Source organism: Vicia villosa, linkage group LG7, assembly GCF_029867415.1.
Source record: "Vicia villosa cultivar HV-30 ecotype Madison, WI linkage group LG7, Vvil1.0, whole genome shotgun sequence".
NCBI classification, from domain to species: Eukaryota; Viridiplantae; Streptophyta; class Magnoliopsida; order Fabales; family Fabaceae; genus Vicia; species Vicia villosa.
This window is the reverse complement of record NC_081186.1, coordinates 100236204-100255339: the sequence shown is the minus strand read 5'-3', so window position 1 is coordinate 100255339 and position 19136 is coordinate 100236204. Positions and strand designations below refer to the sequence as shown.

Genomic DNA, 19136 nt, shown 5'->3' with positions numbered 1-19136 from the left:
CCTTTTTGAAATAAACCCATGTTCACCCGTAACCATACACTTCCTACCCTGTTCGGCATGATTGTTGTAAATTATAAAGTGTGTGAAAAAGATAAGTTTGGGGTGGTAACACGTAGAGAAAGGGTAAGTGCATAAAAAGAAATAAAATAAAAAAGATACAAGCACTTGTCGTGACTAAAGAATCTAACATGCTCATAGAAAATATGAAGAGTCAAAGCTGAATAAATCCCCAGGTTGAGTTAGGCACAGAAATGAGAAAAACAATATGAATGCCGAATCCAAACCCTTTTGTGATCCATTTGTTTATCTACCCTACCATACATAAACCTCATTACAACCCAAAAGACCTCATAAAGTGTGTGGAATCTATTTGTATAATAAAGATATAATACATTCAAAATTAAGAGTTGATATTGCATACTTTGATACTGCGAGTGCAAACACTGTAACCCCGAGAGATTTGGTGAGAGTGTGGAAAAGTTTACAGGTACAAAAGTCCTCTGATGTGAAAGTGTGGTAGATAGTTCGATTTTGGAAGCCAGACGCTTGATCGGGAAGGAAGGAAGTGGATTGCAAAAGACACAGGCTGTGTTGTGGAAAAGAGAAATCTGTGGGTGACCTCTGTTTGGTCTCAATACATCACTTGAGGACAAACAATGAGATAAGTTTGGGGTTGTGATCGGTCACCATTTCTATTAAGTTTCTGTCGTTTATCCGACACAAATTCATCATTTCGGTAACACATTCGGTTGTTTTATTGCTTTTATGTTAAGTTTATCATGTTTATTAGTCTATAGTATTGCATAGCATTTTGTTTAAAGTTTATGTCAAAAGAGCATATTTATGCCTTTGTTTGGTAGTGTTAGTGTTGCAGGTTGATGTGTTTGATCATAGGAAACAATGAACACAATTAGGGGACTCTAGAAGGCGGAGAGATGGAAGTTTATGAAGAATCAGGAGGTCAACACGGGCACCCGTGTGAATCAACACTGCCCGTGTGGAAAAGCCAAGGGAAAGCATACAAAGACATCAATACAGTTGATAAACACGAGCACACGTGTGAAAAAACACTGCCCGTGTTTTTGGGCTTGATGTAGAATTCCAAGCCACGTGAATCAGAAAATCGACACAGGCACCCGTGTAAATAAACACGGCCCGTATAAATGGATGCGGACAGAAATTTCACTTTTTGATCTATTTTACTCTGTCTTGTATTAAGGGTACTTTGGACTTTTTGCTGACACTAAGACTGATACTGAAGCTACTTAAACAAAGTTTATGTAAGGAGAAGGGGACTTTTGACGTACGAGAGAAGAGAATACAATAGAAGATCGAAGAAAGCAAGGGTTTGGGCGAAAGATCACATCTAACATTTTGGTACATATAAATTAGATGCTTTTTATATAATTGTTATTTTTTAATAACAAAACTTTATACTACTTTAACATATAATTTAGTTACATGACGTACTTATACTGTATTGACAAAAAGTTTTATATAATTTTTAAAAAATATTTATTTATATTTGTTAAATTCTATTATAACTATCCCATTATAAAAAATTATTTTAAAATAAATTTTACTTTTAATTTTTTTAATGTAATTTTTATTGTATAAGTTAGTTGATATATCAATAGTTGATATAAATAATTAAATACATAAAAAAATATTGTGTAAATTTATTTTATTTATGATAAAGAAAATATATCAATAATTAAATACAAAAAACATTTAAATTTTTAAAATATTAAATAGTTGATATCAATAGTTGGTTAAATACTGTGTATATTAATAGTTAATATAAAAATAAGTTATTGTGTAAATTTATTTTATTTATGATAATCAAAATATATCAAAATAGCTATTTTATTTGTTATTAGATTACTTTCTCTTAAGCGGCATATACTGGGGCAAAAAATTGTTGGTTCACCCTCCCCAATTAAATAATCATCACCGCCGAAAAGAAAATATGCACGCTTGGGAACCTCTATTCTTGAAGACATCCACAACTGAAATCACCCCTTCCACTTCCAATCATCCTCGGGTCCTTCGTAAATTAATGCTTTCTCTTTTCCAATTTCTGGTTCTTCAAATTTTCGATGTTTTCAAATGCATCAGTGAATCGATTAACTACATCTGGCATCAATTGGGAAGCTATTTCTCATGAAGCAGAAGATTGATATTGTGGTGTTTTGGGAGGGAAAACAAGTAAGTGCAGACCGGAGTAAATTGCTCACTGCCCAGGTTACTGCAGAGGAAATTTACTATGCCCTGAAGAAGATTAAAAACCTGACTGCTCCAGGGGTGGATGGGTATGGTGCACAATTCTACAAAGCTACTTGGCCTATCACAAAGGAGGATATTGTTGCTGCAATCCAAGACTTCCTTGATAATAAGAGAATGTACAGAGTTGTTAATAACACTCTGGTTACAATCATTCCTAAAAGTACTAATGCTTGTATGGTGAAAGATTATAGGCTCATTTCTTGTTGTACTGTTTTTATAAACTAACTAAAGTTTTGGCTAACAGATTATGAAAAGTTCTTGGTGGTATCATTGATGTGAGTCAAACTGCTTTCATCACAGAACAACATATTCAGGATCATGTGTTGCTTGCATATGAATTGATAAGGGGGTACAGTGCCAAAGGTGGCCCGCCTAGATGCATGATACAAATGGACATCCAAAAGGCGTATGATAGTTTTGATTGGATAACATTGGAGGACATTCTTACTGAATTGAGTGGGTTATGATCATGGTAAAAACTGTCTCTTACAGGTACATGGTTAATCATGTGATTACTGAGTCCATCCAAGCCAAGAAAGGGTTGAGACAAGGTGATCTTATGTCTCCCTCCTTTTTGTCTTGGTCATGGAGTACCTCCACAGAATCTTGCAGAAAATGGGGAGGAATACCAGTTTTAAGTTCCACTCGAAGTGTGAGAAATTGATAATTGTGAACCTTAGTTTTGTGGATGACCTATTATTGTTTACGCGGGGGGATAATGGCTCCATTAATTTGGCTGTGAATACTATGAAGGATTTTGCTGAGGCCACAGGTCTTCATGTCAACCCTTCAAAATGTCGTGCCTATTTTGTAAGTGTGGAGGATGAGGTGAAACAAGAGATTCTCAGAGTTACTACTTTTGAGGAGGGTCCCCTTCCTTTTAGATACTTAGGTATCCCTCTTAGCAATAGAAAACTCTCCACTAATAATTGTATGATATTGGTTGATTATGTTGTTAGTCATATTTTCCACTAGAGTGCCCGGTTACTAATATGGTTAGTAGAATTCAGCTGATTAAGAGTGTTTTTTTTGTTGTTAGTAACTTTTGGCTGCAATGTATTCCTATTCCTAAACAGGTCATAAAAAAGATTGAGTCTATATGCAGGTCCTTTATGTGGGTTGGGACTGATGTTGTTACTCTCAAATCTTCTATTTCGTGGAAGCAGCTATGTTCTCCTAGAAACAAGGGTGGGCTTAACATTATTGGTTTGCAAGATTGGAGTAAGGCTAGTATGGTAAAGAACCTATAGAACTTACATAAGAAGGCTGATAGCTTGTGGATCTGTTGGATCTACAAGTAATACTCTAAGGGAGCGGACATCATATAGGTTCTTGTTAAATAGTCAACCTTATGGATTATGAAGAATATTCTGAGTATGAGAACAAAGTTGAGCAATATGCAGGATTAGCAAAGTATCATGAACTAACAGCAGTTCCATACAGGAAAGGTGTATAGAATGCTTAGGGACTTGGGTCCAGATGTGCCATGGAGGAAAATGTTGTATGGAAATTTTGCAAGAGCTAGATTTACACAGGTGCTATGGATGGCTTGCCATAGGAGGTTGCCGACAAAAGCAAGATTGAATAGACTGGGATGTTAGCTAACATTGATTGTGTGTTTTGCCGGAACATTGAGATCTCGATCACCTCCTATTTGGATGTGCTGAGAAGAATAAAACCTGGGACAGTATCCTTAGATGGCGTGAAATCTCGTACCACCCTGAATAATGGAAGGTGGGGTTGCTTTGGATGATAAGCATGTGCAGCAAGAAAGGTTGGAGAGTAAAGATTCTCCAATGTGCGTTCACAGAGACGATTTATGAATGTTGGAGATTTAGGAACCAAATTTGTTTTGGAAAAAAATGGGCCATGATGTTGTCGTCTCGAAGATTATATTGATGCCATGGTGTATCGGTGCTGGGGGAAACCTAAAATGAGTGTCCCACTTATTAGAATTCTTATGCCTTAGGTTTCTCCTTATTTTGGTTTATCTAGCTTGGTTTGTTGGATCCTAGGGATCATAGTTGTAACTATTTTTTGAATCTACAATAAAATTATTTCTTGATTAAAAAAAAATTAAAATGTAAAATAATGAATATGAATTAACTATGAAAATGTGTGAATCAAACAAATTTTTTAATTTTAAAAATAAATTTATTTAAATAAATAGATTTTATAAAAAGTAAATTTGAAAAATTAAAAATAAAACTCTAACATGCCCTTAATATTTATTTTCAAATTTTTTTAACATTATATATATCACGTTGTATACCAACATGGCCATATGTTCGCTGAAGGGAAAATACTTAGATAGACACAACCCCAACACCTGTACTTACACACAACCAATCACATTTTTTTTATTAATTAAAAATTAAAAATAAAATTGTCTCTCTCCTCTTTTATCTCAACCACCCCATGATGCCATTTAAGAACGAAATTAAAATTTTAAAAAATTTATATTCTCTCTCTTTTCATTGGTTGTTCCTAAAATTTTGGATTTAGGTTCGTATCCATGCAAGTATTTCTCTCGCTGAAGTCATCTCTCATATTGAATTAAGAATTGAGAAAAGATATTCCTACACTGCTTTTCACACCTACACCGTAAAAGTATAACAAAACTCTACTACTTTTAGTTTTTTAAATAATTTAATATATATTGATTTCTGTGCAAGAAGGTTTTGCAGTGTAGGAATATACGGTGTACTTACTGGTGTATTGAAAACCGGTGTACAAATAGCAAGCCTGTTTAGAATTATAAACCTTTTTTTTTTTTGGCAAATAAACTGTGTTTTCAATTTTTTTTAATATGAGAATATGAATATATATAATTGACAATCAATATAAATATATAAAAAGTAAAGTACCTGGAATTTACAAGTTAAGCCCACTGTTTAAATGTTTAACCTAATTTGATTTCAAGGGTATAAATGACTAATTGCACTGTGCTGCAATTACATGCATTTGATCATAAATGCAGCTGATGTGTCATGCCAACAATTTTTGTTACATTTTATAATTTTTTTAAATCCATACTATTATTAACTATCATCAACCATAATTCCATATTCCATTAACGTCTTTTGAAGAATGAAAAGTCACATTGATTGTAGAAGCTCACAACTTCCCATTCAAACCACTATTTCCCAAATAATTTTTTTCCTTCTCTCACGTGAAACTTTTCAAAGCTACATATATCCACCCATTCCATTTTAAATCCTAAATATCTCATCTTCCAAAAACCCTAAACCCAACTGATATAAATATTACGATTCATGTATATATAGGGAAATGAAGCATCTGAAAGTTTTGATTATCAGTTTGTTATTTCTGCCTCTTTTATTCCTTGATTTGGTTTTCTAGACATGGTTTGTCAAAATTCTGTCCCTTCCATTCAATTGATGATTTTTTTTTCAATTTTTCAACTTTACTGTTATTGGTCTTTATCAAAACCCCATTTTTTTAACTGTTAAATTAGAGCAATGATTTCTTTGGGATTTAAAGTTCAAAAAGGTAAAATTTTATTTTATTCTTATTAGAATTGATTCGTTTCCAATTGTGAAATTGTTTCCACTTCTCAAATTGTTTACTGTTTCTGTTTTTTATAATTATTTTGATGACTTCATGATTTTTTATTTATTTTAAAGTAGAGCACTATATTTTCTCTGTTTTCTTGGAGTTCAACCATGCAGTTCTTTCCGAATTTGGTTTAAAGGCAATGGATGTGCTTTTGTTGGGGTTTACCTCGTGATATGTTTTCTTCCATTTGTCATTGATGCATAATTGGATGGGACCGTATTTATAAAAAATAGTGTTGGAAGTAGTTGATTTGTGTTTGAGAATGAGACTACTTAATTTGTTGTGTCTCCCTTTGTTTGTGATAAATTTTTTCTTAAAAAATATATAAAATAATATATAACAATTTGTAATTTTATTTAATTGTGATTTTCTTTTTAAAAATTTATGCAATTTATGAACTATAATTACAAACACTATTAAAGTATAATAATTTATATTAAATTATTATTTTATAAAAAAACTTTGCAAATATTTTAATATATTATGTCATAATTTTCTTTCAAGTTTTTTTAAAGAAGAAATATGACAAGTTTATCATTACCAAATCTCCTAAAATATAATATTATATATATTATTTTAGGAACTTTATTGATTCAATTTATTTCACATTTATTCTACTTATTAATACTTGATTGATTGTTATTATTATTTATTATTTTTATAGCGTATATTAGTATTTATTGATAATTGATGATTAATGGTATTGTTTTTTTATTTTAATGACTTTAATAATAGTTATATTGAGATTTTTTTTTATTAAGTCTCTCTATCTATATTTGACTCTTATTTTTTTTATTCACTTAAAATTTGAAATAGTTTTATTGACAAAAAATTTAAAATAGTTTTAATAGATTTTTTTTATGTCCGTATTAGGATTTTTTGGTTTACCAAATTCATATACCATTATGTTTGGGTTGAAATACAAATCATAAATCCTATAAATATATGATCATGTGTAATAAGTATTTTTGTTAGAGTTTATGTATGAAAATTTATTAATTATAATTTTTTTTTTGACGTTTTGAGAAAAAGATTATTTATAATAAATGACAGGTTATAAACTAAATTTCTGGAAAACTACGAACCATATTTAACTATACTTAATAAAAAATTTCAATTTTGCAAGCACAAAGGTCATTTAAACCAAAGTATAAAAGAAAAAAAACAAAATGGAAGTGTAATATTAATTTAGAAAATATTAACATAATTCTAATTATAATTTTATATAGTTCTAATTGTTTTAAGTTAATTTTTTTATTAAATGCATTTATTGATAATTTAATTTATTCTTATTATTATCAGATTTAAGGGGCCATTTTAAATATCTTTATTAAAACATAATTCTCAAAAAATATAATTTCAAGTCTTGAAACAAATATAACTTATATTTTTGAATTTATAAAAACTATAAATGAATTTATATATAATATAACTTTCTCATGAAACAATTATGATGAATGAATACATAATTTTCTTATGAAACATACTAATTTGTCATATCTTTAAAATTTAAAACATCATCAAAAGATAGTGAATTTCTCAATAGATTTACACACATGTTATATTGTATAAATATATGAAATTGTGATTATAATGTTAAGTAATATATACAAACATAAACCCTAATATTAATAGAAAAAAATTATACCTCACTCCATTTAAAATAAATAAAAAAGGGTCTTAAGAGAATATTTCTAAAAATCATATTTATGATTGATGGTAAAGTATCTATCATATTAAAAAAATTACAGTACCTATAAAATTTAATAATAATACTAATAATAAACAATTTAATTTTGTTTTATACATCAATTAATCTTATTGAATAGATCTATATTAAAACGGATTTTAGTTTATAACTAAAATACACTTAACATTTATAATATATTTTAATTTAGTATTAGAAATACGCACGTTAAAATTACACACAATTATATACCTATGTAAATTATAAGTTTTTAATGATAAAATGCTAATATTTATACTAGAAATTGCTGTAAATATTTGTTTTAATAAAAAACACGAGACATGTATGATATACGAAAAAAATTATATTTTTATTTAAATTATTAAATGAAATATCAAATCATTTAAAATTTTATAAATTTTGTAGATTATATTATGAAATTCTCCTAGACAAAAAAAAAAATAGAGAAAATATACATTTAGAATTGAAATTTCAAGATACGTTGGAGTCTAGATATTCATTTAGAATTGAAATTTGACGGGGAGTTGTCATATATTGTAGGTTTGACGGGAAGCTGTTATAAAGTTTAGGTTTGAAAAACTTGATTAATATTTAAAAAGTAATGTTATTTGATTTGGAAAAAGATTTTATTCTAATATGTAGTTTTAAAATTAACTCATTTGGATTCAAGTGATTCAAGTGAATTTTGTTAACTCATCTAGATTCACGGGTAGATGTAAACCTGTCTAAGAGATACCATCGGTAGACGGTTCATTTTAATGTTCATCTTTTAAAAATTTTTTTGCGGTTGTTTTATATAATTGAAGTTAGATAATTGGTTGTACAATTTATTGTAAGTACGAATCAATGCTTAAAATTTGGTGCATATTATTAGCATATTTTCGGTCAATGTTAACCAATTGAATAATGAATTCAAACTTTATAAATAATAATTTTGTAGACATGTAATATAAATCCAGACAGGGCCCGTGCGATAGCACGGGTTTCTTACTAGTTAGAAATGTAAAATAAATTAAATAATAAATATGAATTAACTATGAAAGTGTGTGAACCTAACAAATTTTTTAATTTTAAAAATATATTTATTTAAATAAATAAATAAATAGTTTTTATAAAAAATAAATTCGGAAAACTAAAAAATAAAACCCTAACATGCTCTTAATATTTATGTTCAAGTATTTTTAGAATTGTGTTATAAGAAGTAAAATTTTGACATTATATATCATGCTGTATACCAACGTGGCCATATGTTTGGTGAAGTCATCTCTGATTGAATTTAGAATTGTAAACCATTCTTTGTTTGGCAAATAAACTATGTTTTGACTTTCTTAATAATAATGGTTTAATATGAGAAGATAGAGATAGCGTTAATATAAAAAAGATAGAGATAGCATGTGGTGGATATTTTATTTTTAACAAAGCAAATAGAACAAACTTCACTAGAGGGTACAGACTCTAAAAACAGCCACTGCTACAGCAGATTAGATAATACAAACAAAATATCAGGATGCAGGACCCTTCCACCAACATCTCAAACGTTGCATAGGAATTTAAAACGGTTATACTATTAGTATATCCCCAGACCACAGGTCAGGGTCAGAGGCGGGACCCATTGTAGCAAACACAAAAACCCTCAGATAAAGTAGCCGCCTGAGGCTGAGCCTTGGAGATAAATCTCCAGATAAAGAGTGTTATTGTATTTTTTATTTTCTCTAGGGTTGTTAGCATGTTAAATTAGGTTTGGTATTTAAATTCTAATTTGTTAAGTTAACTTGTTTATTAAGTTGACTTGTGTAATGGATCTTGCTGAAAAAGCCCATTAGTTAGTATGTTAGATTTTATTATAAATAGCATACTAGTCTCTCATCATTGCTAAGCTGCAAATCCTAATTTAGGGTGAGAGAGGTTATTTGTTATTCTTGTAAACTTGTAATCTTGTTTTAAGAGAAAGTAAAAGAATATCAGTTATAACCAATTCCTTGTGTTCTTCTTCTCCTCTCTAATTCTCTGTTATACTTTGTTATTGGTATCGTTTTTCACAACAAATTGGTGCGGTGAGCGTGGAGAAGATGCCGTCAACAAAGTATGAGATTGAAAAGTTCACCGGAGTGAATGATTTTGGTCTGTGGCGCTTGAAGATGAAAGCCCTACTGGTTCAGCAGGGTTGTTTGGAATCGTTGAAGGGAGAGGCAACCATGAATGATGCATTAACGGCAGCGGAGAAGACGACTATGATCGAGAATGCACACATCGCAATTTTGTTGAGCCTTGGTGATAAGGTTCTCAGACAGGTATCAAAGGAGACGACGACATCAGGGTTATGGGTGAAACTTGAAAGTTTGTACATGACCAAATCGCTGGTAAATCGACTCTACCTGAAGCAAGCTTTGTATTCATTCAAGATGATTGAAGACAAAGTGTTGGCTGAGCAGTTGGATATGTTCAACAAGCTGATTCTTGATCTTGAAAATATTAATGTAAAGATCGATGATGAAGATCAAGCGCTGTTACTACTGTGTTCTTTGCCTCGATCACATGCTCACTTCAAAGAAACTCTCTTGTATGGAAGGGAGTCCCTGACGTTTGAAGAAGTTCAATCAGCCTTGTATTCTAAGGACTTGAATGAACGAAAGGAGCATAAACCTTCGACTGTTGGTGAAGGTTTAACCGTTAAAGGAAAATTCTTGCGAAAGAATGGTAAGTTCGACAAGAAGGGCAAAAGCCAGTCGAAGTCTTACAGTGGCGAAGCATCTGGCATTCGATGCTATCATTGTAAGAAGGAGGGTCACACAAGAAAGGTGTGCCCTGAACGCCTGAAAGATCATGGAGGTAAGGATAATGGCAATGCAGCCATTTTTCAAGATGATTTCGAATCATCTGATGGTCTTGTGGTTTCAAGCAGTGACTCGAGAAGAGAGAGGATTATGGATTCAGGTTGCACTTGGCACATGACTCCAAACAAAGACTTGTTCGAGGAATTATGTGATCAAGATGGTGGATCAGTATTGCTGGGAAACAACAAGGCTTGCAAGATTGCAGGTGTTGGATCTGTAAGGTTCAAGCTCCATGATGAGTCAATAAGGTTGTTGACTGAAGTCAGGTATGTTCCTGATTTGAAGAGAAATCTACTTTATCTTGGTGAATTCTACAAGAAAGGATATGTTTTCCAAGGAGAGAAAAATATCCTAAGAGTCATGAAGGGGTCGAAGGAAGTCTTGAGAGGCGTGATGAAACAAAGCTTGTATACCCTTGAGACTGAAGTTGTAAGTGTTTCGACAAATGTTGCATCCACGAAACCTTTGTCGAAGACAGAAATCTGGCACATGAGATTGGGCCATATCAGTGAAAGGGGTCTGGTCGAATTAGGGAAACAAAATCTGCTTGGTGGAGACAAAGTCGAAAAGCTGAAGTTTTGTGAACCCTGTGTACTTGGAAAATCTTGCAGAGTGAAGTTCAACAAAGGAAAACAAAGAACACATGGATCCCTTGATTACATCCATGCTAATCTTGGGGGGCCTGCAAGGTGTCCATCACATTCAGGAGCAAGGTATTTTCTATCCATAGTAGATGATTATTCCAGAAAATTATGGGTATTCATCCAAAAGACTAAGGATGAAACTTTTGAGAATTTCAAAAGTTGGAAGACCCTGGTTTAAAATCAGACTGACAGAAAGGTTAAGAGGTTAAGAACCGACAATGACCTTGAATTTTGCAATGAGGCATTCGACAGCTTTTGTGCTGCCTCTGGTATTGCAAGGCATAAAACTACTGCAGGTACTCCACAGCAAAATGGTTTGGATGAAAGGTTTAATCGAACTATTTTGGAGAGAGTCAGATGCATGTTAACTTGTGCAGGGTTAAAGAAGGTGTTCTGGGCTGAGGTTGTTTCGACAGCAACATATCTGATAAACAGATGTCCTTCGACAGCGTTAGATATGAAGACACCTGAAGAAGTTTGGTCAGGACATCCACCAAATCTCGACAAACTGAGAGTATTTGGCTGCGTAGCCTATGCTCACATTAGGCAAGACAAGGTCAAACCTAGAGCTCTAAAATGCATGTTCATGGGATACCCTGAAGGAGTCAAAGCTTATAGGCTATGGTGCTTAGAGCCAGGTCACAGGAGGTGTATCACCAGTCGAGATGTAGTTTTCAATGAAGCTGAAATGGCTTTTAAGAAAATTGATGATGTTGGTCGAAGTACAGAAACATCTGACGAAGAGCTGGAACAAGTAGAGATTCCTATTGAGGTGGAACATGTTGATGCTGAATTGCATATCCCAGATGAATTCGAAGAAGAAGCAGAAGATGCTGAGGATGAGGAAACTGTCGATGACTACCTATTCTCGAGAGATAGGTCGAGAAGAGTCATCAAGGCACCTCAGAGACTTGGGTATGCAGATCTTATAGCTTATGCCTTAATCTCTGCAAGTGAGGTTCTAGACGAAGAACCTAGAGCTTACAAGGAAGTTATGAGGAGTCGAAATAAGACTGAATGGTTGAAGGCCATGGATGATGAGATGAAATATCTTCATGATAATCACACTTGGGAACTGATCAAGAAACCTGCTAGGGCAAGGTTAGTCAGTTGTAAATGGATTTTCAAAATTAAGGAAGGAATCGAAGGAGTGACGTCGAAAAGATACAAGGCAAGGCTAGTTGCAAGGGGTTTCACTCAGAAAGAAGGTGTCGACTTCAATGATGTGTTTTCTACTGTTGTGAAGCATAGGTCCATTCGAATGTTGCTTGCCATGGTGACACAGTTCGATCTTGAACTAGAACAAATGGATGTGAAGACTGCGTTCTTGTATGGTTATATAGATGAAATGATCCTGATAAGGCAACCTGAAGGGTATGTCGAAAAGGGAAGGAAAATTATGTGTGCAAGTTAAAGAGATCTTTGTATGGGCTGAAACAATCTTCTAGACACTAGAATAGGAGATTCGACAAGTTCATGGCACGCATAAGTTTCATTAGAAGTCAGTTCGACCACTGCGTTTACTTCAGATTTCGACTGGTAATTCATTTGTTATTTTGTTGCTTTATTTGGATAATATTCTCATAGCAAGCAACAATGTTGAAGATGTGATGAGGGTGAAGGCTGAACTCAATAAGGAGTTCGATATGAAGGATCTGGGAGCTGCTTCCAGAATTCTTGGAATTGACATTCGAAGAGACAGAAATAAGTCGAAGTTATGCCTATCTCAAGAGGCATATCTACGAAAGATTCTCGAAAGTTTTGGTATGTCGAATTCGAAGTCAGTTGTGACTCCTACAAACCCTCAATTCAAGCTGAGTATTGATCAGTGTCCCAGTACTGATGACGAAAGAGCCCATATGAATAGCATCCCATATGCTAATATAGTTGGTTCTTTGATGTATGTTATGGTATGTACTAGACCCGATATAGCATATGGAGTAAGTCTTGTAAGCAGGTACATGGCGAATCCTGGAAAGGCTCACTGGCAAGCATTGAAGTGGATTTTAAGGTACATAAATGGGTCTCTGAACATAATCCTAATTTATGGTGGAGCCTTAGGTGAAGATAGTAAAACAGTAATCGAAGGATATGTCGACTCTGATTATGCAGGTTGTATGGATTCCAGAAAATCTATTTCTGGATATGTTTTCACTATGTTTAGCACAACAATTAGTTGGAAAGCAATACTTTAGAAGGTTGTTGCTCTATGAACCACTAAAGTGGAATATATTGCCTTAACTGAAGTTGTGAAAGAAGCATTGTGGCTTGAAGGTTTTGCAAAGGAGCTAAAACTTCAAGGTCGAGGTATCACTGTTAAATGTGATAGTCAAAGTGCAATACACCTGTCGAAGAATTCAGCCTATCATGAGCGAACTAAGCACGTTGATGTGAGGCTGCATTTCGACAGAGGAGTAATCGAGCGTGGAGAAGTCCAAGTGCTGAAGATTTCGACTGAAGATAATGTTGCTGATATGATCACCAAGACATTGCCGAGTTGCAAGTTTTTCCACTGTATGCAGTTGATAAAGCTGCATGAAGAAAGCTAGTTTGTTCCCTTGATGTTGTAGAGTTAGATCCAAGGTGTAGATTTGTGAGATATTGGATCGAACTCTAGTATGGTCGAAGGGTGGGACTCTACCTGTCAGATATCTTGGGGTGTCTTTATCTAGTAATAAACTTCCCATTGCCTTATATTTGCCACTTATTAATAAAATTATGTCCAGAACAAAGCATTAGACTGCAAAGCTGCTTAGCTATGCAGGGCGGATCCAACTGGTGAAGAGTATAGCTTATGCTATTGCTAGCTATTTGGCCCATTGTTTTCCTATACCTCAGTTTGTTATCAAAAAAATTAACGCTATTTGTCGCAACTTTATTTGGACTGACAAACAAGAAATTAGTAGAAAGAGTTTGGTTGCTTGGAAGAGAATGTGTAGCTCCAAAAAGCAAGGGGGAATTGATATTCTGAATCTGCAAACTTGGAATAATGTATGTATGTTGAAATACTTATGGAATGTTTGTAGGAAAGCTGATAATATGCGGGTGAAATGGGTTCACACTTATTACCTAAAAGGTAAGGATATTATGGAAGCTAATGTAAATAGGAATAGTACATGAATTCTGAATAACATTTTGAACCAGAGGGAGAACATTAATCGTCTTCAGCAAGTTTGGAATCAAAGTCTGCTGAACCAGAAATTCCCTATGAAGGTGATGTATGCCATGTTGAATGATGATGGGACTCGGGTTCCTTGGAGTAAGTTGTTGTTTTGCAACAAGTTTCGGCCTCGAGCTATTGTGTGACTTTGGCTTGCTTTCCATAACAAGCTTTCTACAAAGGAAAGATTAAAGAGGTTTGAGTTAATGAAAGATAGCAACTTTAGTCTTTGTTGACGGGATGAAGAAATTGTCTCTCATTTGTTCTTTGGCTGCAGCAATACTAGGGGAGTTTGGGAGAAAGTCTTAGCTTGGTTGGGTGTTATGCACAACCCAAATACTCGGGATACAGAGATTGCTTGGTTAATCTGGGTCACTAAAGGGAAAGGTTGGAAAGAGACCATTATGAGAATGGCTATAGCAGAAATAGTTAATAGTATATGGCAATACTGAAACTCCGTCTGTTTTGATAATCATGATGCTATAGATACGTATAGACAAATCATTGACAGTATAGTGTATAGGGGATGGCAGTACACAAAATTAAGATGTCATATAACAACTTTGATGACTTACGCTAATTGGCTTAGTTGTTTTGTTTTTCTTTGTTTGGCTGGAGGGTTGGATCTCTTTTGATCACCTTTGTACCTAAATTGTTTTTTTAAATTAATATATTTCTCTTTGATTCAAAAAAAAACTTTAATTTTATTTTTAAATTATTATTTCTATAATATTTTATCTTCTTCGATTATTTAACACATATTTTTTAGTTTAGTAAAAATATTTTTATTTTATATTATTAAAATAAAATGCTTATGAACTTTAGACTGTTTTATTAAAATTTTATCTACTTTAATTGCTTAACATATTTTTTTAATTTAAATATTTTATAGTAGTAATTGTTAATGCATTAAAGTTTAAAAAAGAAGAGTTATGTTTTTTGGTTTAGAAGATTTTTTAATAATAATTAAATTAATATAATTTGAAAAGTTTCGAGAGAAAGACACATCATCTTAAAGCTAGGGTTTTGTCTAGGGTTGTCATCATGACAGCCTTATACATACTTAATGTTTTAATGATGGAGATAATAATAATAAGTTCTTTCGTAGAGTTATGAAGGAGAGGAGGAGTAGAAATCATTTTAGTTATATGAATTCTAGTGGAGGTGTGGTGAATTCGGTGAGGGAGGTCAAAGAGGTGGTTAAATTACATTTTAAAGATAAATTCAAAGAAGTTTGTTTTGATAGACCATCTTAAGATGGAATTACTCTTAATTCATTGAGTTCGGAAGATAGTTTTGAATTGGAGGCTCCTTTTACGGATTTAGAGATCAAGGATTTAGTTTGGAGTTGTGATGGTTCTAAGAGCCCGGGCCCGAATGACTTTTCTCTTCTCTTTATGAAGAGTTGTTGGTCTTTCTTAGAAGATGATGTTCTAATGTGTTTTAGGGATTTTTACAAAGGAGCGAGGTTATCACAGTCTACTACCTCTTCGTTTCTTTCTCTTCTTCCGAAGTCCTCTAACATGTTAGGTATAGACGAGTATCGTCCTATTTTCTTAGTGTGGTGCATCCATAAAATCATTTCTAAAGTTTCGGCTAGTATGATTAAGAAGGTTCTTTCTTCTATGATTTTGAATTGTCAAAATGCTTTTGTTTCGGGAAGAGAAATGATTGATGGAATTCTTGTAGCTATAATGAGTTGGTGGACTATGCAACTAAGAAAGAGAAGGAATGTCTTCTCTTCAAAGTGGATTTCGAAAAAGCTTACGATAAATTTAGTTGAAATTTTCTAAGATACATGATGAGGAGGATGGGTTTTGGGCCTTTTGGATGAAATGGATGTAAGCCTTGGTGTTTTCGAGTAAGATGTCGGTTCTCATTAACAGTAGTCCTACTTTGGAATTCGATGTGGAAAGAGGTCTTTGTCAAGGAGACCCTTTTCTCCCTTTCTCTTTGTCATAGTGGTGGAAGGATAAAAGGCTATGGTTAATAAGGTGGTTCAAAACGGTGATTTCGCGGGATGTAATTTGAATGGTAGATGTTTTATAGACATTCTTCAATTTGCGGATAACACTTTATTAGTAGGGGATGGGAGTTGGAATCATCTTTGTGCCATTAATTCGGTTTTGAAAGGCTTTGAAATGGTGTCGGGTCTTGATATCAACTATCACAAGAGTAAAATCATTGGAATTAATATTAATCCTCTTTTTTCGAATGTGGCAACTTCTTTTCTTTCTTGTAGGACGGAGGCAAAAGAGTTTAAATTTCTTGGCGCATATATATATATATATATATATATATATATATATATATGTATATATATATATATATATATATATATATATATATATATATATATATATATATATAGGAGGGTTATATTTATTCCAGGAGTAAGTTGATATAACTTACTCCACATCTTATACCATGAATTCTTTTCAATCTAATGGTTATAAATAATAGTAATTAAAAATGGAGAGAGAAAACTATTACTTATTATTTTTAACCATTAGATTGAAAAGAATTAATGGTCTAAGATGTGGAGTAAGTTATATCAACTTACTTCTGGAGTAAATATAAACCTCCTCATATATATATATATATATATATATATATATATATATATATATATATATATATATGTGTGTGTGTGTGTGTGTGTGTGTGTGTGTGTGTGTGTGTGTGTGTGTGTGTCCTAATCCTAGAAGGGCTACATGTTGGAGACCGCTTTTGAATAACATTAGAAAAAGGTTGAATTCTTGGAAAGGGAGGTGGCTTAGTTTTGGTGGGAGGATTACTCTTTTGAAATCGGTTTTGAGTAGTCTAGCGATATTTACTTTATCTTTCTACAAAGCCCCTAAGAAGATAATTGTGGAGATCAATAAATTTAAAAGTAATTTTTTGTGGGGGAAATCAGAGAAGAAGAGGAAAATCCATTGGGTGAGTTGGAAAGAAATGTGCCTACCATGGATAAAGGCGGTCTTGGTTTAAGAAGTTTGGAAAGATTTTAATATTGCGCTTCTTTGGAAGTGGAGGTGGAGAATTTTTTAAGCTTCAAATTCTTTGTGGTATCGGGTTTTGAAGGCGAGATATGAGGATGCAAAGTTAAAAGCTTTGATAGGAGAAAAGAAGAATGTTAATAGGAGTAAGAGATCCATTTGGTGGTCGGACATCTCCTCTTTGGAGAAAAGTTTTCCGGAAGATTTTTTAGTGAAGAATCTTAAATTTCGTGTTGGTCTTGGTCACTCTATCCTTTTGGCATGCTTCATGGTCGGATGCGGGAATTATGGATATTTTTTCGGATTTGTTTGACTTATCTCTTTTGCAGGATGTCTCTATTTCCGGTATGGGAGGTTGGATAGACAGAGAGTGGCATTGGGGCGATTTCGGTATCCTAAACCCAGCTCACCTGAGCTCTGTTTTGGCGCATCCATCCATGCTCCAGTTGCTGCCAGCACCTGTTAGTGATACATCACGGGTGGACTCGGTGTCTTGGTTGTTATTGGCGGAAGGCACCTTCTTCGTGTCTTCGTGTTATAGCGAGTTGCGCAAATCGAGTATCCCTTGCAGTCCGGTAAATCATTTTGATTGCGTTTTATCATCTATTTGGAATGCGGAAGTGCCTCTTAAACTGCTAATTTTACCAAACACTTCAATGAGCTTATAAGCTATCAGTCTCAACCATCCGCTATAAGCTATAAGTCATCAGTCATCAGTATCAGCTAGCTTATCAGTCAACCGCTATTTTTACCAAACAGACCCTTAGAAGCCAAATATTATAACAAACGTTCCATCTATATGATAAGAATAAAAACAAAAACATGTACCCAAATATAAAAAACAAAAAACAAAACTTATAAAAAAACCTAAATCCTAACCCCATCCCTGATATTCACGGGAGCATTTGGTAACATTAAAAGTAGATTCTAATTTTACATTGGAAATCAAAGGAACTCCCAAACCTATACAATAAGCATATTGATGGTGGTTGAAATTTAGTATCAGATCTAAATTAAAAATCCCCAATCGTGTCTCATTATGGTACTCCATAAGTTGTTGTACATTGAGTTTGATCAAACTGTTTCCGTAAAACACAACCGATTTAAGCAAAATGGTCTTCTCAAATTGTGGGGTAAGGGATTCCATGTCCACCACAGCAAATTTGTTACCTTTATATGAAGAAATCGCAGTGATAGGGATACTTCTCGTGAATATGCCGATGTATTCTGGGTTTGTCACATTAATATTGAGCTTAAAATGATAGTATAAGGTGTTGTCGCTTGTGAGATCGAACTGCATGATTGAGGCATCAGTTATGATGAACTCCATCGGTTTAGGGGGCTCTGGGACAGGGGCATCAGTTGTGGTGAACTTTATCGCTTTAGAGATACCAAAATATAGTAGAAAGCCGATAGCTATCAGAATTACCATTGCAATTATCATTGAAATACACCCCAAAAAGAACTCGCAGACAGTAGGCGGAGGTTTATTGGAGTCCTCCCCGTCCTGGTTGTTGGTTGGCGGAGGTTTATCCAACAAAGAGGCATTGCAGTCCAACCAAGTGTTACATTTTCTCACCTGGTGTCTTTCGTTTTTCCCTTTTATTTATTTATTTATTTATTTTTAATTACGTAATTAATATATTCAAATGTCCTTATTTTTATATAAATTCTTTATTTTTAAATTTGTATTTTTCCTCGGTTACTTTGTTCAACCGAGAAGTAATATTGTCTGCATGAATTTATGAGAATATGACACTTTTATATACTTTTTAATTTTAAATTAATTTATTCTCTCGATTATCCTCTATAATCGACATGTAAGTTTTTTGCATGAATAATCATAGAACTAGACTCTAACTTTTTATTTATCTATAAACGCCGCTCGTTTCATCGCTACTTTCTTAAAAAAAAAAATAGGCGATT

At 33.3% G+C, this 19136-nt stretch overlaps 1 protein-coding gene across 1 annotated transcript; it reads right to left on the bottom strand.

Annotated features, from left to right (window-relative positions):
* Nucleotides 1-18084: 18084 nt before the first annotated feature.
* On the bottom strand, nt 18085-18642 carry LOC131619826 (uncharacterized). Its single transcript, XM_058890876.1, has one exon. It carries the CDS (start codon nt 18640-18642, stop codon nt 18085-18087), a length of 558 nt encoding a protein of 185 aa, XP_058746859.1.
* Nucleotides 18643-19136: the final 494 nt, after the last annotated feature.

Excerpts from the sequence above, each read along its gene's own strand:
- LOC131619826 (XM_058890876.1), bottom strand. The coding sequence starts at position 18,642 with ATGGTAATTCTGATAGCTATCGGCTTTCTACTATATTTTGGTATCTCT.